General features: G+C 39.7%; 1 protein-coding gene across 5 annotated transcripts; it reads right to left on the bottom strand.

Moving 5' to 3' along the window:
* Positions 1-415: 415 nt before the first annotated feature.
* Positions 416-24,886, bottom strand: RNPC3 (RNA binding region (RNP1, RRM) containing 3). 5 transcript variants are annotated; one of them, XM_089515791.1, is made up of 16 exons: positions 24,703-24,886; positions 23,714-23,761; positions 20,953-21,071; positions 18,529-18,612; positions 17,677-17,788; positions 16,777-16,845; positions 15,360-15,499; positions 14,735-14,860; positions 12,794-12,930; positions 11,413-11,565; positions 11,143-11,237; positions 10,997-11,055; positions 10,363-10,495; positions 7,977-8,053; positions 1,680-1,723; positions 416-1,209 (listed from the first exon to the last, which is right to left on the bottom strand). In XM_089515791.1, the coding sequence occupies exons 1-14, from the start codon at positions 24,871-24,873 to the stop codon at positions 7,979-7,981; spliced, it is 1,521 nt and encodes a 506-aa protein (XP_089371917.1). In that variant the 5' UTR covers positions 24,874-24,886; the 3' UTR covers positions 416-1,209; positions 1,680-1,723; positions 7,977-7,978. The 5 variants fall into 5 exon arrangements, with proteins under 5 accessions (XP_089371917.1, XP_089371918.1, XP_089371916.1 ...); XM_089515792.1 differs by having other exon boundaries at positions 416-1,193; XM_089515790.1 differs by having other exon boundaries at positions 416-1,723.
* Between the last annotated feature and the right edge of the window lie 1,886 nt (positions 24,887-26,772).

Genomic DNA, 26,772 nt, shown 5'->3' with positions numbered 1-26,772 from the left:
TACCAACTTCCCATAACATTTTCTAAGCATGGGGAACTACAGCATGAAAATTTCTTTGTACAAGGTGAGATTACTATGTAAGTGTGCAAAAAAAGATTACCTGGAAATACAAGAGTAGATCCAAGATAGATAGAAACATCTAGCTCCATTATAAATCTATTTTTCAAAAGATCTGCTGGTTAAGTCTGCATCATTCATAATTGCTATTTGTTCATTCAAGATGACAATTACGCATAGGAATTAAGTCTAAATGACGTTTCTACCCTCATCATCAAAAGCTTCAGCATCTACAGGAAAGTGTTCATATGTATGTACTGGAACAGGACGAAACGCACGCCCCTTGGGAAAATTTGGTTGTTCAGTGCTTGAATTTTTCTAGCAATGGGAAACAAAATCATTATCAAAAAAATAGGCACTATTTGAAAAACAGTTTATTAGTTCTTTAGTTACAACATATTCCACAGCTATGTGGCACATTGAAAAGCTTTTATTGTTTAAAAGTACATACATACATGTGCGATGTTTTAAGTACTTTTACAAACTGTCTAGCAGTCCAGCTGATCTTGTATCTTCTGTCCAGAGCTTGAACAAGCTTGAAAGACATGGGATTGAAAATGAACCTGGAATGATTTAAAGGCACATTAAACATATACACATACTTCTCAACTAGAAAGCTTAGAATTATGAATAATGTGACAAACTAAACTTTGGATCCAGAATTATTGGAGAGAACTTTGCTCACAGGTTGATTCCACTGAAGAAAGATGGAGTGGGGAGGGAGAGGTGAGTTTTACTGACTCTTTCCTTGGAGTATTCTGTAAATTTGCTCTAGAGCTGTATAACCTTTCCAAACAGTGTAAGAAAGAGGGAAATAAATGAAAAGTATCTTCTTCTCTCTTCAAATAGGAATGTCCTTTTGACTGGTCCTTGATGAAAAGAGAAGGAGTCTTTCCATATGCAGAAAGGCAAGTCTGGATCCAACTCGAACAGCTGATACAAAACATCAGCCTTAGTCCAAATAAGGAACATGTCTAGCTAACCAGAAGTCAGTAATTTCATTTACTGCTTATGTAATACTGCTTCAACTGCTACTTCAAATTAATATGGGGGAAAAGCATCCAAAAGAAAAAAAATTCTGAAAGTTGTTATTCATAAGACAAAATGTTTTACCAGAGCTTTGTCTCCTCAAGACACTGTCATATTGGAAGACTGTATAATGCAAAATAATTTCAGTATATATAATTGAAGCCTTCAGTCAGTATATAGCATTTAAGCTCTACGAACGTAAGCAGAGCAAAGTATACTGGCTGAAGGTCTAGTAGTCAAAGTATTGGCTCATGCAGTTTTTAAAAGTTACATTTTACTCTACGAGTTTCTATAGCAAGGGTAAGGAAAGTGTGGCCATTTCTGTGGCCCCACAGCCCCCCTCATTTAAAAAGTTCTCAAAAGTATAGGGGTATGAGGTGTAGTGGTTCCCCTAAGGTCCCCTTAGGGGCTAATACAGCCCCCCCTAACCCCCCTATTGCTGGCTCACCCTATTCTAGGGACCTTGTTAAATAACAAGCACATGGCTTACTGAAATTGTGTCATTAGAGATCTACTGATTTACTCTCTAATGCAATTCTAGAAAAGAAATGCAGGGAAAATACACAAAAAAAGGATACAACAAGAAAGGATACACTTTGCATGACAGTATTACTGCAGTATTTACGCAGGAATGTTTCTAAAGAAGAACAGCAGAATATGGTTTAATCCTTTTATTCTCTGTTACAGGTTTCATTCTTTAGACTGCCTAATGTAAACAAGTTGTCACTTATTAATCTTCTGACAAAACAAAAGAGGAAGAAATGTGCAAAACAGATCTGAAACCCACAAATATATATTTTAACAACTATATCAATGTAATGGCAGAGCTCACAACAGAATTATATTTTTATGCCATTTACTAAAGCTAAGCTTTTCTCTCTTGTTCCAGTGTGGTTTTGCCCAAGATTGCAGTTTTAGGCAGAAGTTACTCAACACCTTCATATTTTTGCAAGAATATGACAGCATGGTCCAGCTTCTAATCCATTTCCCACTCATTTATGCCTAATGTATCTATTCAAAACATTTTCAGTGAAATGACACATCAGGAAAGCATTAATCTCAGGACAATATACATCAACTACTTTGTATTCTTCATTATAATCACAGAAATAAAATTGGAGTGGAGAGCAATTTTCCTAACATTCATCTTATTTGACACTATGGAGAATTCCTCCACTTTGAGTGTTGCACAGGCTATGGTTATATATTAAGCTACAGACAAAAGGTCTGAAAAAAATGTACTGACCATCATCTCCTGCCAAAGTCATTTATTTATGCTGGGTAGATCTATTTCCTGGCTGGGACAGAGGAGGATTTCCCTGAACTTGTGCTAAGGAAAAGATACTGGAAGCAACCATATGTACTAGCTATGTTTGGTGACAAATAAGCAACATTCCCAGTACTAAACATGAGATAACATCAGTTTAACATGAGATTAAGTTATGGAGGTCATTAACACAGCAGAAGGCAATTTGACTTTAAAATGTCAGCACTTAAACCGGTTCTTCAATCTGTGGCAACCCAGTTTCCACTTATGGCAATGATCAATTTTGCCTCAAAGACTGACATACAAAGAAAAGCATTTTGGATAATAAAATAAATGAAAACACTCTCAGACCAGAACTAACTCCCCCCCGCCCCCCCATGCACAACAGAATTCAAATGCAAAAGCCAACATTATACTAGACAGCATTTGTGGAAATAAATTTTGGTTAAGAATAAACAAAACATTAGATTTTAAAGCAATATGAATAATTAAACCCAACCTAGCTCTTTTTCTGTAGTGTTGGATCCAGACTAATGTTTTAATCTTACAGAAATTATTATTATTATTATTAACCTTTACTTATAAAGCGCTGTAAATTTACACAGCGCTGTACATACAATCTTTTTAATTAGACGGTTCCCTGCCCTCAGGCTTACAATCTAAAAAGACATGACATAAAAGGAGAAGGGAAAGGTGGTGGGGCTAGTAGGCTAATACATATAAAGTACATAGCAATACAGGAAATGGTTCGATAAAACAGGCAATGAAAGAACATCAAATAGCAAGCGATGATTATGCAATGCCTGGGAATGCTTCTCTGAACAGGATGGTCTTCAACTCTGTTTTGAAGCTGGTTAAAGAAGTGATGGCCCTTGCTCGTGGGGGAAGGTGGTTCCAGGAGTGAGGGGCAGCAAGTGAAAAGGGGCGAATCCGGGATGGGGCAGAGGAAATCCTGGGCTGGGACAGTAGACCTTGACTACCAGAACAGAGGGCCCTGGTGGGAAGGTGAGGAGAAAGAAGGTCTGATAAGTAAGGAGGGGCCAGCCCATGGAGGGCTTTAAACATCGACAGCAGGAGCTTGTACTGAATACGGAAAGGGAGGGGGAGCCAGTGAAGGGATGCCAACACAGGAGAGATGTGGTCAGAGTGGTGGGCGGATGTGATAATGTGTGCAGCTGAATGCTGGACAGAGATTAAAGGACAGAGGTGAGAAAGAGGAAGCCCAGCCAGGAGGACGTTACAGTAATCCAGTCATGAGACCACTAGGGCATGGACCAGGATCTTGGCAGTAGAGGCGGAGAGATATGGTCGGATTTTGGCAATATTGTATAGAAAGAATCTACAAGCCTTGGCTGTGGTCTGGATCTGAGGGATACACGACAGAGAAGAATCAAAGATGAAACCAAGACTGCGGGCTTGCTGGACTGGTTGAATACAAATGTTGTCCACAGAGACAGAAAAGGAGTGTTGAAGGGAGGGCTTAGGAGGAAAGACAAGAAGCTCCGTCTTGGACATGCTGAGCTTCAAACGCCGATGGCGCATCCACTGCGAGACAGCTGTGAGACATGATGAAACTTGCTGTTCAAGCCTTGGAGAAAGGTCGGGGGTGGAAAGATACAACTGGGTGTCATCGGCATACAGATGGTAGGAAAAACCAAAAGAGCTAATGAGTTTACCTAAAGACAGTGTGTAGAGAGAAAACAAAAGGGGACCCAGAACAGAGCCCTGGGGAACTCCAACAGATAAGGGAACAGGAGAAGAAGTCTGACCGCCAGCAACCACTGCAAAAGATCTGCCAGACAAATAAGACCGAAACCAGTCGAGAACAGAGTCTGAGAACCCAAGGTCAGAAAGTATATTAACTAGAAGAGAGTGATCAACAGTGTCAAAAGCTGCAGACAGATCAAGAAGGATGACAACAGAGTAAAGGCCATTTGCCTTGGCCAGTAAAAGATCGTTCGAGATCTTAGTGAGAGCTGTCTCTGTAGAATGCCGTGGGCGGAAACCAGACTGAAAGGGATCGAGAATGGAGTTGGCTTCAAGAAACTCAAGACAGCGAGAATAAACAACCCGTTCCAAAACCTTAGAAAGAAAGGGAAGAAGAGAAATCGGACGATAGCTAGACAAAGAGGAGGGGTCAAGAGAATGTTTTTTCAGAATAGGGGAAATGAGAGCATGTTTGAAGTCCGACGGGAAAGAGCCTGTAGAGAGAGAGAGATTGAAGATATGGAGAAGCGAGGGCAGAAAAGAAGGAGCTATAGAGATTAGAAGACAAGTAGGAATTGGGTCAAGAGAACAGGTTACAGGTTTGCAAGAGTTCAGAAGTGTAGAGAGTTCATCCAAAGAAGCAGGAAGAAACACAGAAAATTTGTTAGGTGAGGGCGATAGAAGATTATGAGCAGAAGAAGAATTGGGAGGGACTATCTCAGAGCGAATAGTGGTGATCTTAGGGATGAAATAATTAGCAAAGTCATTAGGAGAGAATGATGAAGAGACAAGAGGAGAGGGAGGTTTAAGCAAAAAGTTGAAGGTGGAGAACAAGCGCTGCGGGCGCCTCTCATTGGCAGAGATCAATGATTTGTAATAATTCTGTTTTGCCATAGAGAGGGCGCGTGAGAAAGAAGAAAGAACAAATTTGAAATGGGTAAAATCAGGCCGCTGTTTGGACTTTCTCCAAAGACGTTCAGCTGCTCTAGAGCAGGACCAGAGAAATCTAATGATGGGAGTAAGCCAGGGCTGAGGCCTAGTCTTAGAGGAAGAAGTGTGTACAGAGACAGGGGCAAAATGGTCAAGAGTCGAAAGAGTGGAGTTAAATAAAGACATTGCTGAATCAGCAGAATTCCCGAGATTTAGGGAAGAGAGAGATGAATCCAGGGTCTGACCAAGACGGTTAGAGTCAACAGATTGAAGGTTATGAAAATGGCGTTGAACAGTATGACGAGGAGGTGGAGTATAAGTGAGAGCAAAGGAGATTAAGTGATGATCAGATAGTGGAAAGTCAAGTGCCAGGTAGTCAGAAATGGCGCAGTTTGCAGCAAGAACTAGGTCAAGACAGTGACCAAGAGAATGAGTTGAAGAGTTGGAATGGGGTTGGAGGCCAAAAGAAGCTAGGAGAGTTGAAGCGAGACGTTGTAGGGTTATTGGAATCATCAGCGTGGATATTAAAGTCACCTACGATCAAAGTGGGGACTGAATCTGAAAGAAAGAATGTCAGCCATGATTCGAAGTCTGCGAGGAACTGGGTAGCAGAACCAGGAGGGCAATAGATTACTGCAACCCGGAGCTGTAGAGGAGAAAAGAGTCTAATAGGATGAAACTCAAAGGAAGAGAAATGATAGCTGGGGGGAAAAGATAGAACTTGAAACTGGCAGGAGTTAGACAGCAAGATACCAACCCCTCCTCCTCGACCCTCAGGGTGGCTTGTGTGGGTGAAGGAGAGACCACCAAGAGAAAGGGCAGCGGAGGTAGCAGTATTGTGGGCTGGGAGCCAGGTTTCTGTGAGAGCGAGGAGGTTAAAGGATTTGGAGAGAAAAAGGTCATGAATTGCTGCTGCTTTAGGGGCAGCAGAGCAACAGTTCCAGAGTGAACAGAGGAATGGAAGCAGGGAGACAGGGAGAGGCTGAATGGGGATCAGGTTAGGAGAAATGTGAGGAGTCATGGGAAGGATGGGATTCACTACCCAGTGATCAACAGGAGAAGGTGAGACAATGGGAGAGACAGGAGAGAAAAAAGAAAGAGGTGTAGCTGGCTCTCTTTCTGTAGTGTTAAAGCAGTTTGAAGCTATTGCCAGCTCAGGCCATCTGAGTCCAAAGCAAGTAGGAGGTGGGCCTGAAGGAGCAGAAAGTCTTACTTGCTCTTACTTCCTGTGGAAGAGTTCAACGCAAATGGGACTAAAAGGTAAAACAACCCGCCACATGACCCGAGTCAGCTTCCATGCTGGCTAAGCAAGGGACAGAGTGCTCCACAGCCCTACAAAGATAACTGGGCTCGCGAAGCGGCTTCTTCTTCAATGCTGTTCAGTTGTTTGCTGAGTACAGGCAAAGGGAGGTGAAGGTCTTCTACACATATTTTGTTCTATCAGAGAGCAGCTGTATAGCATTAAACACAGAGCTGTGTGTGAGTGAAGGAGGGACGGTGTACATACACAGAAAGCTCTCTTCCAGTCAGTGCTTTAGGGTCCCAAACTGAGGGTTTGAGATATGTAAAATACAAAAACAAAAACCTATTACTAACTACTTGGAATATATTGTAACATGCATTACCAGAGATTTAATGTGACAAGTGTGATCAAAGTAATCAAACTGTTAGAAACTGCACACCTTGATTAGTTAGGTAATTATAGAATCTGAGGATCAAACACTCCAGATCTGGCCAGAAGAAAAACTTTCTAAACATATTGTTGGTGTGCATTCCAGGATGCCATCTAAATTACAATATATATTCAAACTTTACTGTGGACTAAGTAATCTGCTACCACTCAAATATTTTGAACTCCATCTTCCCACATGACCAACAGTAAGGAATTATGGAAGCAGTGGTTCAAACAAATGGAGACCAGCAGGTTGCAATGGATGGATATGTACATTTTTAAAAAATAGAAGTGACTAGCTGGGGCCATGACCTATTCGGTAAATGTGCCTTCAAGTCGCCTTTTGACTAATGGTATCCCCATGAATTTCATAGGGTTTTCACGGGCAGGAAAAATTGATAGTTTTGTCTGTTCCTTCATTTGAAATGCAGCCTGTTATTTACTTATGTTCATGTATTGCATCTCTAGCAATCAAATCATCAGGGTGGGTAACATCCTGCTTCAAGAAGTGTTTAAACAATTAAAATAGGCAGAAGGCTTGTACCCCCTAATAAAAGCACAACATTGTAGGTACAAGGTGAACCTTCTTAAGAGGTAAATCTAGAATCCTGCCTTAAAACACCAGGAACTGATTTATTTGTGATCTTACATTCTAAGTGGAGAAAATAAGACATGTAAAAGACTATAAGGTATTTTCATTCCAATGTAAAAAACATATTGCTGCAACCAGGTAAGAAGTAGCTTAATAAAATAGCTAGCATTGATGTAAAGGCCTAGTGTAGTTATAACCAAGATAACAATGAAGCTATGTCTGGATTATATCATATCATACTGGAAGTGTAAGGCCACATGCTAAGTTAGTTCCCAATAGAAAGATTTGTCCTTACACTGATGACTTATTAATGCAACTTTGTTTTCTAAGAACATACAGTGGGTCAGAGAAGCATGTTCGAGCCCCACCTTCTCTACTCCCAGCTTCCCTGTGTTCCTGGACAAATAATCCATAATAGTAAAGTGTATGGGGGAGTCAAGCATGAAGAAAATGGAGCTGAAGTGGTGTCTCGCAGCTTCCCTACAAGCTTAAAAAAAGATGTCAGACTAGAGATATAGAAAATGAGTCTTATTACTATACTTCCCATCTTCCCAACCTTTCCGTGTGAAACTTACAAGACTTTTCATTTATTAGAGTCTGAATTTACAGTATGGACAGTCTAAAAAAAGATTTATTACCTCAATGAAAACAAATTCATAACTTCTGCAATTTTTACAAAAAAAGATTATTCAGGGAAAGTGGTATGTTAAAGAATTACTTACCTTCAGGTTTTTTTCAACTTGTCTTTTCTTTTTTCTTCTTTGGAATCTGGCTTAGGCCTTGCTGATCGGGCAAATTGCTGAGATTTTTATTAAGAAAAGGAAGGGAAGCAAGTGATTGCAACTATGATTCACTGACAACAGAGAATGTGGAAATAAAATACTATGGAAAATTATGACACTTCCCAGTGCATAACTACTATCTTAGTCATTTATTACAAATAAAAAAAACTCATCATTTTTAGAACAAATTGTTCCACAGCTTGACACAATCTAACACTACTGTACTTTGGTCTGTTAGACTTCCAAAGATAATTTGTTTTGCAAAGAGATATTACAGAAGGCCCTCAATATTAGTGGGCTTGCCATCCATGAATTTAACCATCCGCAGAAGGCAATCCTTGTTGCTTTCAGTGGGGGCACATGCACACATCCATGTTAGTGGCTGCGCACATGTTTGAAATCAATGAGGGCTTAAGGTCCCATGTTTTTCTTTTTCCCGGGGGGGAGGGGATCCAGAACAGATCCTCCATGGATACAAAGGGAAGACGTTATGTTGATACAACCAAAATTAGAAGAACAGCACTTCTGATTTATTAACTGAATGATTCAATGATTATGGTCTGGGCTATTTTATGTTATTATGTAAATAATACTGTCTCTATAAGAAAGGAGAACTTGATTTTTGGACATATAAGTAATAACTTCTCGTAATGACCATATAACACCGGTCTTGAAGTCCCTTCACTGGCTGCCAATTAGTTTCTGTGCAAGGTACAAGGTGTTGGTGATTACCTTTAAAGCCCTATATGGCATGGGACCAGAATACTTAAGGGATCACCTTCTCCCGTACAGTTGGTCCCACACACTAAGGTCCTCAGGAAAGAACTTACTTCAGCCGAAAAAGTCTAGACTAATTTCAGTTACTGCTGCTCCTAAGCTATGGAATGACCTGCCAGAGTAGATATGTCATATTTCCACTGTCGCAGCCTTTAAGAAGCTGGATCTCTTCTGGTAGGCCTTCCTAACTTAATTCCTCTTCCCACATACAGTGCTACCTCGGGTTACGAATTTAATTCGTTCCGCGGCGCCGTTCGTAACCCGATACATTTCGCAACCCGAAAAGCCGCTGGAAAGCCGCTAGCCGCGCTTTGAATTTCGCGCCGAAAAGATTTTCGTAACCCGAAAAATCCTTCGTAACCCGGAACAGTTTTTTTAAATCTAACTTTTTCGTACCCCGGAAATTTCGTAACGCGGTGAATTCGTATCCCGGGGTACCACTGTACTATGTCGGTTGCCTACCTATTTTTTCCGATTTTTAAATGATTGTATTTAACTGTTTTTAAATTGTGTAATTGTAATTTTAGAATTGGGAGATGGGTTGGGAAGGGACTAAATTTGGATTTTATTGTATTCCATATATTTTTACTATTGTAACACACCCAGATTCTTCATGATTGGGTGGGCTATAAATAAATAAGTTGTTGTTGTTGTTGTTATTATTATTATTATTATTATTGTGGAATGACTTGTTTGTTAATATGTCAAACAAATTATGCTCCTAATTCAATACACATTTACATTTTGCAAAGGGATCTTGCAGCACCTTTGAGACTAAATGAAAGACAGACGTTATTAGCATGAGTTTTCATAGACTTGAGCCTACTTCTTCAGATGTATGTGGTGGAAGTAGGCACAAGTCTATGAAAGCCCATGCGACCAGCTTCTTTCTTTCAGTTTGTCCCAAAGGTGCCACAAGATCCCTTTGCATACTGGTTTTCCAGACTAACATGGTTATGTTTTTGAATTCATTTGTATTGCATAATGCATACAATCAAAGTAAAAGGAGAGAGAATACACTGTAAAGTGTTTAACACGCAAACTACACAAGCAGTGTTAATGCATATTTCATTATAAGGCAAATAAAAAGTAATTTAAGACTGTGAAACACTGATGGGCTCTCAAAGCAATCTCAATTACTCCTAAAAAGACCTGTCATTAAAAAGCTGCACACAGAGTTGTGGACCGATCTTAGAATTCTTCAACTAGTGTCAGGCTGGACTATTTGAACATTAGGGGGGAAGGCACATTGCATGGCCTTTTTAACTCCGTTTCCCTATTTATACATGTGTTCACTATTCACAGGCAGACTGTATCAGCTCTTAACACTGCAAGACTCCTGAGAGATATGAACACTAGAGAAAACTGATTTTCAAGAGCTTTGAAGTACTAAATGGATGCAAGGTATTAACAAAATGGATGCAAGGTATTAACTTTCAGAACGGTGTGCTTTCCAAGAAGAGATTCCCCAATACATACAAGGAGATGATCCAACCCACCTTCAGATGGCAACATTTAAATAAAAACAAAGACCTTCAGGAAAGGATACAACCACCATGGGCTTGTCAAACAAAACATATCCATTTACTTCCTTCAAGGCTTTTGCAGCTGCTTTCTCATCAGGAAGCCCAATAAATGCTTGTCCTTTCATGCGGCCTTCTTTCATCAAGCGTATATCAAACCTAGGGTAAGTCAACAGACATTAAGTACCACAACAGATCATTCATGTAAATAAGCCACAGTGATGATTCATTAAATCATTTTCTTGGAACATAAGCAGAGCCAACAGAACTTTCTTTTAGTCAGAAACAAATCCACACTGTCCACATCAGTTTCCCAACAGATGAGTGATGGAATAAAAAGTCTGTGGATTCAAAGGATTTTTCAACAGATTCAGTGGTTATTTACCTTCCATGCTCTTCTCCTCAGGTATTTTCCCTGAAACACACTACAACTCCCACATACTGTAAAAATACTCCAAAAGTCATTCAATGCAAATGTTGATTTTTTTTTAACCACTGGAATAAGGGCTAAACAGATAAAGAAAATAACTTTTATAGATAAAGAGTTAAACAGATAAAGAAAAGAAAGTAGGAGAAAGATGTGATGTTCACAAATGTATCACAGCCCAAGTAGCCAACCCTAGTCCAACCTATTCAAAAAGTCATAGAGCCATTACTTACATTATTCGTTCAACCTCTGATGAAAAATCAACATATCTTCCAAAAATAAACTTCAAGTCCTGGAATGAAAAGACAATCTTGTAAAGAAAAGCTAGCAGAGTCCTAGACAAATTAAGCAAAATTATTTTTGAGCAATTCCTACTTACTTTTTCCTGAACCTGTTTAGAGAGATTCTTCACATATATTCTACAATTTGGATCACCAGGCTCATAGTTCTTGAAGACAGAAAGTGTTTCCATTTCTTGAACAAAAAAAGAGGAAAGTTATTTGTAAATGTGATTTTTTAAAAGAACAATTTCCTTACTAAATGTTATACAACATTAAACAAGGGTTCTATCCAAACAAGGCAATCATTTTAGCATAAAAAGATATTAGCATTTACCCTGTATATTATAAAAGGGTTAAAATTAAATTACCTTTTTTAGATACTCTGCCTTTTTCTAGCTCTCTTTTAGAAATGAATTCTGAAGGTATTTCATCATCTTCTTCTTCCTCCATCTGGTCTTTATGGTTGGAACTGGGAGCAGGAAAGATTTTTCCAAAGCCTGCATTATTTACTTCGTCAATTGCTTGCATAAAGAAGAAAAAATGTAAAAAAAAAAAATGGGATGAGAGCAAGAAACACAAGAGATGTTACCTTTAACTTGAATATTACAATCCCATGTAAATCTAAGCATGCCTACAGTGAGTGATTTCAGTAGACTTAAATAAATAAATTAAATACAATTAAGTCTGTTCTGGACTGTGAACACTGTCATTAAAATACTGAATGAAGCAATGAAAAAAGACAGAAACAAAAAGCTGCAATGGTAAAGCATATGAGAAACTGCAGAATTTAGAGTAATAAAAGCCTGTAACTATAGTCCAAAACACATTGCAGAAATAATCCAGTTTGAGAACGCTTTAACTGCCCTGGCTCAATGAAAGAGAGTTCTGGGAATTGGAGTTTTTGAGACATTTAGCCTTCCCTGTCAGAGCGCTCTGGTGCCAGAAGAAAGTACAGTTCCCAGAATTCCCTAGCACTGAGTCATGGCAATTAAAGTGGTTTCTAACTGGATTTCTGCAGTGTATTTTGGACCATTTACAGTCTTTGACAAACCTGCAGACTGAAAATGCCACTGCATCTACTGAACAGATATAGCACAAACAACAACATGATACAGCTCTAAATCATAATTCATAAATTCAACATCTGTATCATAATTTAAAATGTCCAATTATACATCCAGTAAGCCAGGGAACAACAGGAACTCTGGTTTGTTGTGTATGAAGAGTTTACTGATGCACACTGTCTGAACACAGAAACTGTTTCCTCTGTCATCTGCTCCTTTCCTAACAAACCAGAAAAAAATGCAAAGCCCTCTCCCTCTCCCCATTTCTCTAGATTGTGAAGAGAGAAACAAATCGGAAAGAGAAAGCACCGGCATTCATAAAACATGCTAAACCAATGAGGAAAAACATTCTGAAGTTTGTTTAGCTGCTCCAGCTGCAAATAGGAGCAATTACACTGCATTAACCACTATACAGTTCATAAGCACCAAGCCAGGGGTCCTACAGTTTGATTTCTTGTGTCATCCAATCAGGGAACTGTCTTACAACAGCCATGCATACTTTCACCAATATTACAGATAGGAAAGGGAAAGAATGCTTCGCCTAAGGCCAACTCATGAGTTCACCAAAGAAGGGACACTCAGACTTGTAAGAGACTTATAGCTCAGTTTGTTAACCACTTGGCTGCAACTGTTTTTAACTGTTTGTAATTTGGAAGTGGTGCAAAGACAGATGCTCATCCCATACCATCATTGTGCTCCTTCTCCCAGCTTTGCTGAAGAATAGCAGGTGTGCCAGCCGAAATGTGAAATTCAATTTTTTTAAGACCTACAGTCTGCGGCTGCTCGAACACATCTGAAGGCGAGAGTGCTGGGTGCAAATTACTGTTTAAAATACAACGTTAAGACCATTAAAGTTATCTTTCTGAATTATTTTTTTTCCAAATACCTACTCCTAAATAATTTACATTTATTTATTGACATATTTGTTTGTTTATTAAAGTGGAATAGCAAGCTGTCTAAAAACAGCCCTTTAAAATGTTAAAAAAATTATTTAAAAAATAATTTTCTGCTATGAATCACTTTGAGTGATATAATCTGAAAAATCAGATTACAGGTTCCTCCACACTAATTCAGAAATTAATTTAATTTCAAAAATTCAATTTTCAGTCATTATGCATGATCAAATACTGAGACATCATTGTTTATCACCTTAGGATAAAAAGAATGTTTGTGGAAATCAGGGAAAATCCCATGATTTCAGGCTGACAAGATACAGAAATATAAAGCAGTTACAGAAGAAAAAAATGTATGATCTGTGGTGAAATTCCAACAGATACTATTTTTATGTACCTTTAGTCTAGAAAAATTAAAATAGTTTTACACTTTACACTGCTGGAATCTACATCTCAGAGGAAGAAACAGGTAAAGTGACCTCTGAGTACTGGCAAGCGATTTAAAGGCACATACAAACACATGTACACTTTCAAGGATTCAGGCCATTTCTCTTTTCCAGTTGTGACTCATTTCTTATTTCAAGTAAGTCTAACAAGAATTATTGGCCTTGATTTGCAGACTTTTACAGGCAGTGTGGGCATTAACTTATTCAACCCTTCATTCCCTTCATTCACATAAAGGAACAGGGATGAAGACAGTTATTTGGTAAGAGTTGCACATAAGAACTTGATCTCAAAAGCACTGCAAACCCTGGGGAGCTGAATGGGATTTTTTTCCAGTTCTTCACAGAACCCTTTGGGACTGTGGATGACATCAAGTAAAGAGAGAACTGAATGCAAAAGACTTGTCCTTGATTAGGCAACTAGCCTGATCAGCTATGGACCAACCTTTAGCAAGGATCCTCTGCATGCAATCCCCATGTATTCCACATGACTCCATCCAAAACACCCCCAAAACAATATGTAATATAAGATATTACATGGCAATACCTAACAATACATTTATGAAAAAATTCAGAGAATCTATACAGCATTACAATGAGACTTTATCTTGTTATCTTTACAGTGGTGTCAGAGAATTATCACTATACTGGGCTCAAGCAGAGACAGCAGCCTGAGTTGAACTCCTGGTTCCAAGTAAAGGAAACCCACTATATAGAAATATATAATGTTAATTTATCATTCAGAAGCTGAGTTAATGACTGTAAAGATAGGATTTACGTCTTTGATTTTACACAGAGACACTAGGTGAGCCAAAATTTGTCTCTTTCAATAGGAAGGGATTTTAAAAAAATCAAAATACTTCGAAGCTCACTGTAGCTAAGACAGAGAAGATTGTTGTTCTGTGCTATGAGAATATGCTGTCATTTATTGTCAGTGTTTGGTAATCTGTATGTTTTTTCCTACACATTTCTGACAATAAATTTGTTTCAAACAGCAAACATACTGAGTTAACATACTAAAGAAAGCATTTTTAGCAACATTTTGTACAGTGGGCCCTTGGTATCTGCTAGGGTTTGGTTCCTGGACACCCCATGGATACCAATATCTGTTGATTCTCATTAAATATAATGGCATAGTAAAATGTCTATTATATAAAATGGCAAAGTCAAGGTTTGCTTACTGAAATTCATTTTTTCTTTAATGTCTTCAAGCCATGGATAACTGAATCATTAGATTAAAAAATTTGTGGATAAGGGGAGCTGACTATACTGCTATAATTATGTCCATACCTGGTGGAAGGAACTAAGGAGCTGTTTAATAAGTCTTTTATCTTCCTCTTTTTTCTCACGCGGTGCTGTTTTGTTGGCATCTGCCGTTTTGGTTGAAGAGTTGCTAATTCCATCAGTTTTGTAAACCTATATTTTAACACATTGAACACACACATTAAGTTTTGCTATGCTAGTTACTCAATCCCTTCTGACACCTCTCCTGGGGTCATTTCGTTTCTCAAGAAAAAAGCTGAGATTAGAAATCCCACAAATGCCTGGTACATACAATCTAAAATTATGCTGAGTCCCTTGATTTTGTCTTTACTTTTTTCTTTTCCCCACCTTAATGGAGTATTAGCTTTTCCGTTGCCATGGTAAACTAAAGAAAAACAACAAATTTTTAGTAACGTATATATAAAGTTACAGATTTTCCCCATTATGTGGCAGTAGACTAGACCTGCTATGTATATTTGAAACAAATTGCTTTGATTTCACTGGAAGTCACTTCTGAGGTTGTATGACATAGTCAAGACCTATATAGAAATTTCAGCTAAAGATAGTAATAGCAAACCTTTACTATCTGTATTCCAAAAGGGAAGAGGACACCAAGTCTTAAGGCAGGAGCTTACTCTAAAATATTACCAACCTTTCTTTGTCTTCTTCATCAGCACTTTCATATTCTGACTCATCTTTGCTAGAATCTTGACTCTCATCTTCTTCAGGTAAAGGAGGCTCTTCAGGAGGCAACGGTGGAATAGGTGGTGGTAAAGGGATATATTCTTCATACTAAATAAGGAATAAAAACACATGCAAAGCTTCTGATACTGAACACGTGTGTGTTAGTAAACATACATTTAACAATTCTTCCATTTAAATATATGTTTTGCCGCACCCAGATCTGTCTTCCAGGAACTCAGGACACTTTCGAAAGGAGTTGGAAAATGGAAGGTGATTACAAACAAGAGCAAGATTGAGAGTAGGAAGTTCAGGAGCAAGAGTTAGGGAAAACACATCTTATCAGAGCAGCAGGCAAGGATAAGTTTGACCTTTCTGGGGTTGTTCTCACTGGTGGAAAAAGCAAAAAGGTCTAACCCTTCTTGCCTACTGGAGGGAGAGAGAGGGAGGAGAAACCCATCCAAAGAATGTTCCTCCCTTCTCGACTGGAAAAGGTTGAAACAGTTGAAAAGACAACTAGGCTCCAAAAGCCTGAATAAAAAGATATTTTAAAACTTTGTGCCAAAATATAAAAAGCAATGCTACTCAGGTCTGCCTGAGGAGACATCCCACATCCAGGGCACCACAGCCGAGAAGGTCCTCTCCCATCCCTTCATACAAGTTTAGCTCCCAATGGCGGGACAGAGAAGAGTACCCCTCCTTCATACCTCTACCCTCAGACAGGCATATTACATGCCCTCTTGCATTTAGCAATATGTAAAGGTATAATTCAATGGCAATAAAATCCCTTTAAGGACAAAGGTACTGGTATTGATGCAATATGTATGTCACTCATTCCCCTTCAACATCTACTTCTAAGTAGCCATGAAACACTTTTCCCATCACTGTACTAGCAGAATGTGTGACCACCATTACAGATTTAATTGTGATGAGGTGACAGGAATAGAGATGTTCAGTTTTGGCAAATTCTGACTTCAGAATTTGACCACATCTGTGTTTTTGCTTATTTGGAGAAGCTGTCTATAGAAAATTCATTATGTGAGTTTCTTTTTTCAATACTGTCAGGAAATGTCCAGTTTTATCCCTCAAATAAAACTTTATCTGGATCTTTAGCTCACTCTAGTACAGATCCATCTGGGTGTGGGAGGACAGGAACCAAAGATATACAAGGCAAAATTTACCTTATATTTTTGACAAAATAGTTTCAAAAAACAGTTTGCAATATTGTAAGGAGATCAGATCTTTTAAGAAGAAAAACAGACTCAAAATGGCAATTGGATCATGTAATTACTTCTAAGAAACCAATCAGTTTTTTTGCTCCTCCCCATAAACTTCAAGGAATTAAAACATATATCCAAAGATGCTTTTCCTTACACTTTGTTACATACCGTGGGAGGTCGAGCAGTAATTGGCCCAAAAGGAGGAGGAAGATTCATTTTGTTCATCAAATGCAAAACCTAAAAGCAATATCAGTTTAGTTTTCATAAAACATTTTTTGTATTCAAAGAATCAGTCATTAGGTTAGTAATCCTTAGAACATTTTTTACCACATTTAAAGCACTCCAAATGCAACAAGAGCAAAAACAGATTTCTGCAATTGTTCCACACTTCGAATACGTGGAAATTTGCATATAAAGAGCAAGTTCTGGGACCACAAAAAGATATAAATAACGCTGCATGACAAAGCTGAATTTATTTATCATCCAAGCATGTTTATTTATCTTTTTCTCACTTTAAAAAAAGATGGAGATAAAATAATCTTCTAAAAAGTAGAGAAATGAAAGTGATATGTTGAATAATAATAATAATAGTTTCCCGCTTCTCCAAAAAGATCGAAGCGGCTAACAATAAAACAATAAAAATAAGCCGCCCAGGTTACGTTGCACAGAGGGGTGGGATATAAATAATTTTTATTATTATTATTATTAAAACATTCATAAAATACAATAAGCATACAATAAACTATATTTATTTATAAACTAATAATAATAATAATAATGGTCTCCTGCTTTTCCATAAAGATCGAAGCAGCTAACAATAAAACATTCATAAAATATAATAAGCATACAATAAATTGAAGAAGTAGCCAGAAAGAATGTTGTATAGTAAAGCAAAATCTGTCTTCCAATTCTAGAAGCAACACCCAGTATTGCCTGTTTAGATGAAAAATGTACCAAGATACTTTCACACGTCTACTTGTAACAACCCCATATTATTTTAGATGGAGAAGTCAAAGACAAACTTTTAAAGTATCAAGATTTAAGTCTCAAAGTCAAATCTACACGTACCTGTACATAAAACTTGGGTACACTTGCCAAGGCATTTGCTATGTTAGCTAAGATGGCGTTTGAAGGTGGTGGGTATAGATATTTGAGGCAAGAATTTATGGGAAACGTTAACCTGTTAGGGAAAATAAATAAGAGATAAAAATTTTAAGAGGCAAAAGCAATGTGAGCATATTAAAAAGTAGAATATAATGTTTTGATTTTAAAACAAGTAGATAATTACGTTTTTAGCTTTCAAACTAACAATTCTAATGTATTATGGATGTAAGATTTTCCATCTAAGAACTGGAGTACCACTGTCAGTTTTACAAGAACAATGCAAGGAATCACATACATTTTTCTTTCCTGAAAGGTAGTCCCTGGTGGTAGATAGGAAACCACCTTTGAAATGAAGGAAAGTTTCAAAGGTAAGTCATGGTGACTCAAGGTCAACTACTTCCCTGGGCATATGCAAACCATAAGGGCTTTTTAGATCCCAACAATGTACAATGACAATTACAAGTGGGGAGATTTTGAATATACAGTGCACCCGCGTCATACGCGGGCCCATTATATGCTGCTTTCAGTGTATGCTGAAAGCTGGCGCTGTGCACCGGAAAGAACAATAGTGTGTGTGCCCATGGCATGCACGTGCCATCGCAAGCATGAGACCCATTATTTCTAATGGGGCTCAAGCATATGCGCAATTTCTTTTACGTGGTGGGGGGGGGGTCTGGAATGGATCCCCGCATAAAAGAAGGGACCACTGTACAAAACAGATATTCATATACCAATGTACCTCTTTAGACAGATGTTTGTGGGGGCCCAGAAAATGGAAACCATTTCAGCTTATACCATCAGAACCAAAATACTAACCCATGGCTAGGAGCAATTCCACTTTCAATTTTGAGGCTGCTTACATCTTTCTGTTCCTTCTCTTCTTTTACTGGTTCTTCAAGGCTAAAACATAAATAATATAAAAGAATCAACCACATTACAAAATAACATAGCATACCAGAATGAATCTAGGTAATATTATACTGTAACAAACTATGTTTTAAAAAACAAACTACAGTTGCCCCTCCTAACTTATGGATCTGAGATCCGCAACCTCGAATATCTGTGGAGGGGTGACCTGCACCCAGGAACACGCCCCATTCAAGCCTATCCTCATGGGGGGAGGGGGGGTCCGGACCGGATCCCCTGCAAAAATGGAGGGCCAACTGTATTCGCTTAGGTAAATTTTGGAACTGATCACTCTTTACCTGAGTTTAAAATCTAGCTGGAGAAATTCCACATACAGGACAGTAGAATCAACATAAAGAAATAGAAGACAATAACAAAAAAGTAGAACCTGAGACATCATTCACAAGATCCCAGAAATTAAAGCAAAATTCAAACCAACGAAGATGCTATATGACCAATCAGGGAACACATTATAACCAGGACAAAATAAAAACTTGATAGAAGTAGAACACTGAGGAACTAATTAAAAGAAATAAATTATGAGAAATTTATTCAAGTAAGAAACATCTGAAAAGGAACCCACAATTTTGGAAAGTGAAGTGGAAGAAGCTCTCAAAGCACTTGGAAGAAATAAATGATCAGGGACAGATGGCATACTAATAGAGCTGTTTCAAGCTAGATATAGAATCCACTCTTGTTTCTTTAAAAATGCTGTCAATAAATATGGAAAACAAAACAAAGATCTATAGATTGGAAATGTTCTACATATATTCCAATTCCTTAGAAAAAGAAAGAGTGTAGTAACGATCAGACTACTGCACTGATTTCCATTTAAGGAAAATGGCTTTTGGGCAGTTTCAGAGTGTGCACGTCAAAACACCATGCTCTGAAGCTACCTAGACGGCAGTGCAAAGGGGCAGTCTGTTTCATCCCAAAGACTTGCAAAGGTAGCTGTAGACTTATCATTATATATCCTAGTCAGAAACATCTGGACCATAGTATTTCCAATTTCGATATATGGGTATGAAATCTTTCAAGTGAAGAAAATGGCCAGGAAGAAAATAAACTCATCTGAAATGTGATTTGGAGGAGAGTTCTAAGCATACTGTGGGCTTTCAGGAAGATGAATGAATAAGTGTTAAAGCCAATCAAGCCTGAACTCTCACTAGAAGCGAAAATGACTAAATTGAGGTTGTTATACTTTGGACATTTCATGAGATGTGACTCACTGGAAAAGATGAAAACACTAAGCAAGTGGAATACAAATGAAAAACAAGGATTAAAGGTAGACTGATTAAATCAAGGAAGTCTTGGGACTGACTTTGCAAGATCTGAGCAGGGCAGCTGATGACCATATCTCTTAGGCGGGGTACAAACTGCCCAAAAAGGATGGTCTGCCGGTGCCTTGTTTTGCTGCACGAGTAAGCCGCAGCAGACAAACCGTGCAGCTTCCTCACGCGGCAAAAAGAACCCGCAAAAAGTGGTTTCTTTCTACGGCATCCTTGTGATGCCGCAATGTGCCAATGGTGCACTCGCGACATCACAAGGGGGCGCGATGTGCGGACGCTAAGTGTCCGTTGCGTCAAAATGGCGGCGCCCGTGTGTACAGGGCGCTGCCATTTTGATGCGTGCTAGGAGTGAGGCACGTATGGTGAGGGCGCACTATAGGCCTGTTTGTCCAGGGCCTTAGAGATCTCTCATTCATAGGGTCACCATAACTCAAAAACGACTTGATGGCAAATAACAAACAAACAAATGGCAGTTTTTAACATCTTATTAAAATGGATGATCAATTATTGACATTTCTGTGAAGTCATTAGTTTAATTTTGGCTCCCAAATATAAATCCCCATTCAAAACTATTTGTCACATATTAAATACTTAAGTTTATATGTAATGCTTTCCAGCCACATTAGGTGCTAAAGTCACAATATAAAAATTCAGATAGGTCTCCATTTTGTTCCCTTCCCTTCCCACTATGCTTTCTGAGCAAAGAAAATTGAAACATGGGTATTGTTTCCATGTCAGAACTACTCACTTTTTAATTCATACTCCTTGGGAAACTATCATTTAACTTGCATACAAAAATTGAAATATGTAGAGCTATATTCAGTTACAAGGTGAAAAAGCTCATGCTAACAAATGAGTGAAAAAGAATGATGTTGGCTGTGGAGCTGAAGTGACATTGCAAAGTTGGTATGAACTGAATGTGAACATATGTTATCTGAGTACTTCCATATTTGTGGAACTGTGGAACTTATAAATAACTCTTAGTAACATTTTTCAATGTTTTATAAATCTACTGCAGTATGAAAATACAGCAATCTCTACATACCTTTTATCCTTTTCAGATAAAGACGACTGACTAAGAGCACGAGCACTGTCTTGGTCCTTTGCATATTCAACTACTAGAGTATGGCCAAGAAGGCTCAGCTGATGTAATCTGGATAAAGCCTTCAATGAAGCACAACACTCAAATAAATCACTATTTAAATGCATTTCAAAACAGTTTAATTCATCAGCATTTTTTTTAATTTCAAATTTTTAAATTTTAAATTTCCTTGCTTCTCCTTTCTATGGCCTCATTCACACTAGTTGATAAACGAATTTTTGCACTGGATCGTTTCAAACCGATGTAGCGATTTAACACCAAATAGATGTTCAGGCTATTGCTTGCCACGATTGAAGCTGTCCGTGTTCGCATTAAAGTTCACCTTTAAATTTGTTACCAATTGAAAATGGTGATTAGAGCAAGCACCCTAGAGGGAGGGGCAGTTGGTGGGCAGAGGGGTAAAGCATACCCATCCCAAAGGTCTTGCCAAACCACCATTCTCTTTGCCCTCTCAATGCTTGCGGTTCCTTGGGGCTCTTTGTGATTTCAAATTTCTGTGCTGTCAAGTGGTCCCTTTAAAGCACTGTGCAGCTGTTTTCTGCTTCTGCCAGTGAATTGGTTCCCTTTTTCCCCATGGACCACAGTTCAGAGAAATCCTGGAGGGGCATGGTGCAGCATGTTTCTTTTTTAAAAAAACTGCCAGCTTCTGCGCACTGTTGCATTTGCATAGGTTCATGGGGTGGGAGAGTCATAGATGCCATTGGGGGATTCTTCCCTGGCATGCATGAATCCATGGGTGCCATGGGGGTATTCTTCCATGCATGCCAGGAAAGCATCTCCCCACGGCACCCATGACTCCCCCCATGAACTCACACAAATGCAACAGTGTACAGAATCTGTCAAAGTGTTTTTTTTAAAAAAAACACGCCACACCATGTCCCCCCAAGGATCCCCCCCTGAACTTCCCGTACCTCTGGCCCACAGGGTAAAAGGGAACCAATTCATCAGCAGAAGCAGAAAATAGCTGCATGGTAATTTAAATGGATCACTTTGACAGCGCAGGAAATTTGAAATCACAAAGAGCTCCACAGAACCACAAGCATTGAGAGGGGACAAAGAATGCTTGGCCAGACCTTTGGGTATGTTCCACCCTTCTGCCCACCCTCTGCCCATTGCCCCTCCTTCCTGGATGCCCCAAATCTGATTGTTAGGATGTTCACATTTGTGACAACTCCGTATTCAAAAGAACTCGTTCATGCATGCTTGTGTCGATTCACCCCAAACACACTCGTGGTTGTAATCAACTCTAGTGTGAACGAGGCCAATCTCTTCCCCCTAATCTTTCTTAATGTCTCAATAATGCCAACATTAGCATTTTACATATGCAGGGCAGAATATCTACAGCTTTCTGACACACTTTGTCAGTTCTTTGTGAAGAACTGAATCTTCTGTTTCTCTAATTATTACTTAATGATATACCCTCCCTTCAAAACAATTTCTTTTAAACAAAGCAACTCCACTGGAATTGCAATAAAAAACTGAAACTGTTGTGTATGGCATCTTATTTGCTGGAAAAAAGTTTCCCACCTTTCACAGAAGTACCTCTACTTTTAGCAAAGCTAAAATTTAAGTATCTCTTTATAGAAGAATATGTATGTGTGCTCTCAACCTCCACTTTTTCCAGTGGGTCATACAAATGACTATAATCTTAACATTTTCCTTTAATACAGTGGGCCCTCAGTATCCATGGAGAATCCATTCTGGATCCCACAGCTGACACCCAAATCCACAGATGCTCAAGTCCTATTCTCCTCAATAGTGGTGCAGCCACCATTGGGGACAATGGGACTTTGCCAACCTGCCCTCCCAAAGCCTGCCTCCCTGTGGCAGGTGGTTGCCTCACTCCTCCTCCTCCACCATTGCCACTCTTCCTCCTCATTCCTCCTCTTCCTCCCATCACCTCACCATCTCTTCCTCCTCTTCCTCCCTCCTCCTCCTCGTCTCCTCCACCGTCACCATCACTCTTTCTTCTCTTCCTGCTCCTCTTCCTTCTTCCTTCGTCCTCCTCCTCCTCTTATCCCCGCTACTGCTGCTCTTCCTCCTCTCTCTTCTTCCTTACTGCTCCTCCTATTTCTCCTTCTCCTCTTACCTCCGACGCCTCCACTCTTCTTACTCTTCTGCCACTGCTCTCCCTCTTCTTCCTTCCTCCTCCCCCTCACCGCCTCTTCCTCCTCCCTCATCTTCCCTCCCTTGCTTCTGCCTCTTCCTTCCTCCTACTCCTTCCTTTTCTTGCCACCACCACCTCCCTCCTCCCATGTTGGCTTGCTGTCCACAGATGCTGAAACCCACAAATGGCAAGTCTGCAGATATGGAGGGTGGACTGTATTCCCCCCCCCCCCCAAGAGACAGTTGTGTTAATCTGCTTCAGTATAAAAGGAAGGGAAAGAGAGGAAAGGAGTCCTGGGGCATCTTTGACACTAACATATTTTAGCACGCACTTCTATGGATTACAATCTGCTTCCTCAGAATGCGCTGATAAGAGCACAATATTGCAGTCTTAGGTATAAATGCAGTTATATAGGTGAGGATAGGATTGGGGTGAAATTGTATACATAAAAGGGCAATTTTACCCACTATCATTATCATTTGAAGAGCTGGTTGAGTATAAACCTTTAATACTTTGTTTATGTACTGAGAAATACATTGACCTACAATGATTAAAAAAATCAAAATGAAAACAATAATAAGTAACCACGATACATACCTGGGCTGTTGCATTTTCATTGGGGAAAGTAGCAAAAGCTGTATGTTTCTGGAAAACAAATCAAACGTAGAATCGTTAGTACAAACACTTTTAATACATAAAATACACAGTATTGGAGAATTTTTGAGTACCAACAGAAATGAAGCAAGGGACATAATCCCACCAAGTAAGTGCATGTTAGAATGGAAGCAAACAAGACAACGGAGGACCAAAACAGAATTCCTTCATTCTGGTGCATGGACAGGACGATTTATCTTCTAGGTCTGTCCTAGAATTAGCAATTCCTTAGCAAAAAAAAGAACCACTTGTAGACTTGTTAGCAAGACATTTTAACTTGCTCAACCCCAGTCCCAAAGGACTCTAGTGGTAAGGGCATCCGCTGCTTGTGATCATCTAGACTCACACAGGGTTTTTAGGATCTGCTGCTATTGAGCCAAATTGCAGGGTTTTGTTTGTTTCCCCCTATATTTTGAATTTCTTTTCATTTGTTCAGCTCTCGGTTCCATTTTAAACCCATGATCATCCTCACACACACCTACTCAACCCTTAGCTGTCTCTTCTTATATGAGATCATCCAATTCCTATGTCATCCTTTCATCTAAGTGAGGGGGAAGGCAGCATCGTCTACACTGCAGAAGTAGTGCAGCCTGGCACTGCTTCTATGGCCATGGTTCCAATGGAAACCTGGGATTTGTAGTTTTTCTAAGGTCTTCTTTAGCCTTCTCTGCCTGGGAAAGCTACAAAAACCAAAGTGCCTATGGCTGCATCCAGACTGGAGAAATAACCCGGTTTGGCACCGCTTTGTCTGACTCTTTGCTATGGAATTCTGGGAGTTGGAGTTTGTCGTGGGGCCCAGAGCGGGGCATAATTCCATAGCCTTCAGCCACACAAAGAGTAAAAGCGGGGCCAAACCGGGTTATTTCCCCAGTCTGGATGCAGCCTAGCTGCCTATGGCTCCTCTCTCTCCTCTCTTCCAAGAGCTTCCCTACCAGCCTGCCGTGGTCGGAGAGGACTCGGACCGACGAGGCCCCGAAGTGCCTGAGGAGATCCTCCTTCTCCGCCGCCGTCAAGACAGAGGGCAGGTGTCGCACCAACAGGGTGCGGCTGCTCCTCCCGGGCCTCAGCTGCCTGGAAACCTCCTCAGCGCTGGGCGCCGCCATTTTGGAGAGGCCGCCCAGGCGACGGAGGATACAACGCGCATGCGCCTCCGGCCGCCAGCTCTGTTGGAGGAAAAATCTCGCGAGATTTCGCAGCGTCCGCAGACACTTCCCTAAAAGAAGGAGACGAAATCTCGCGAGACTAGAAACACTGAAGCACAAAAGGAGCTGAGGGTGTAGTCTAAAGCAGTGTTGGTCCCCAAACTGTGCCCCTTAAGGGAATTTTGGACTTCATCTCCCAGAAGCCTCAGCCATGTTGGCCAATGGCCTGGGATTATGGGAGTTGAAGTCCAAAATTCCTTAAAGGGCACAGTTTGGGGACCACTGCGGGAGAGATTTAGCGGAGGTACCCAAACTTGTGCCCTTCAAGGGATTTTGGACTTCATTTCCCAGAGGCCTCAGACATGTTGGCCAAAAGTGTGGGATTCTGGGAGCTGAAGTCCAAAATCCCTTAAAGAGCACAATGTGGGGGACCTACACTGCTCTAAAGTGTGGAAATAACACAATGTCACACCGCTTGCAGTGCCATGGCTCCATCCTACAGGAGCCTGGGATTTGTGGTTTTGGGAGGCACCAGCATTTTTATTTTTTTTGGCAGGAAAAAAACACCCAAAGGCCTTGTAAAACTACTCACAGGATGGGCCTGCAATGTATTTATTGTACTTAGTACTTACTAAGTGTTCAGAAAGAAACTCAAAAAGATATAGGAAAATAAGAGGGAGAGAAAGTAGAGCAAATGCGAGAGCATATGCGACAATAAATGTATATATAAGACTGCGATTGACACTAACCTAAGATTTAAAAGCATGCTAAGATACTAAACTAGGCTAAACACTAATTAGGACAACAAATTAACAAACCATGGACATTAGTGCCATTTCTTTTTTTTTTAAGCTTCATTTTTATTACATTTAAAAACATTACGTACTAAAGAGACATCTTGATTTACATAGCCGTTTCTTTGTTGCATTCCCCAAACATGCTGTAGACTTAAACTAAACCTATATAGGCTAAGAAAACATTATTCATTGGTTTAACTATTGTTTGGAGGGTGTCGTTCGTCTGAAAGATGAAAACTGGAAATTGTCAGTGCAATAATTATCACCAATAAAAATCTCCCTTTGCCTTTCTGATTTGCGAGACTTTGTTTCAGTCATGGAAACCCATTGGCCTTGGGTGAGTCACGCTCTCTCAGCCTCAGAGGAAGGCAAACACCCTTCAGGGACGTAGCTAAGGGGGGGGGGGGTCCGCCCCCCCCCCTTCAGGCCCTGGGGGTGTTCAAGCTGCTTCCTCCTCCATCCTCCCCCCCATTAAAACCACGGAGAACTCAGAGAGGGAAAAGGGGAAAGATAAAGCAAAAGTTGCAAGCTCAGAGAGAGAGAGAGAGAGAGAGAGAGGAGGGAGTGGGTCCCTATGATTTCTTTCCCTTTCCTTTCCATCAGAGTCTGGCTTCCAATCCTCCTCCTCCCTTGTGCTTTTGCCAGAATAAAAGTCTCTTCCATCCTGTAGGAAGAAGAAGGGAAGAAGGCAAAAAAGGAAGGAAGAATGATGGGGAGGGAGGAGGGAGGGAGAACAGAAGAAAAGAAGGAAAAGAAAGGGAGGAAGAGGAAGGGGGAAAAGGAAGAAAGAAAAAGAAAGGAAGGAAGCTTCTAAAAGGAAATATAAAAGAAAGAAAAGGTGACTTCTAACTTTCAGCAGTTATATCTATGTACAATATAATAATAATAATAATAATAATAATAATAATATCCCTTACCCAAAATGCTGAGGACTAGATGTATTTTGGATTTTGGAGTTTTTCAGAGTTTGGTATATTTACATATGTCTAATGGGATATAATGGTAGATGGGATCCATGTATGTTTCATATGCATCTCATAGACATAGACTGAAGGTAATTTAA

This window comes from Sceloporus occidentalis, unplaced genomic scaffold, assembly GCF_023333645.1.
Source record: "Sceloporus occidentalis isolate IW3139 unplaced genomic scaffold, rSceOcc1.0.p SCAF_3, whole genome shotgun sequence".
NCBI lineage: Eukaryota > Metazoa > Chordata > Lepidosauria > Squamata > Phrynosomatidae > Sceloporus > Sceloporus occidentalis.
The sequence above is the reverse complement of the archived record's forward strand: the minus strand, read 5'-3'. Positions and strand labels throughout refer to the sequence as shown.

What these genes read in the sequence shown, in the direction of transcription:
- RNPC3 (XM_089515790.1), bottom strand. Translation starts at nt 24,873, where the DNA reads ATGGCGGCGCCCAGCGCTGAGGAGGTTTCCAGGCAGCTGAGGCCCGGG. An exon ending in ATGAAAATGCAACAGCCCAG is followed by an intron (nt 21,072 to 23,713) that starts GTATGTATCGTG and finishes GCTTCATTGAAG; the next exon opens with GCTTTATCCAGATTACATCA. An exon ending in TCCTTAGTTCCTTCCACCAG is followed by an intron (nt 12,931 to 14,734) that starts GTATGGACATAA and finishes TATTTTAAACAG; the next exon opens with TAATTTGCACCCAGCACTCT.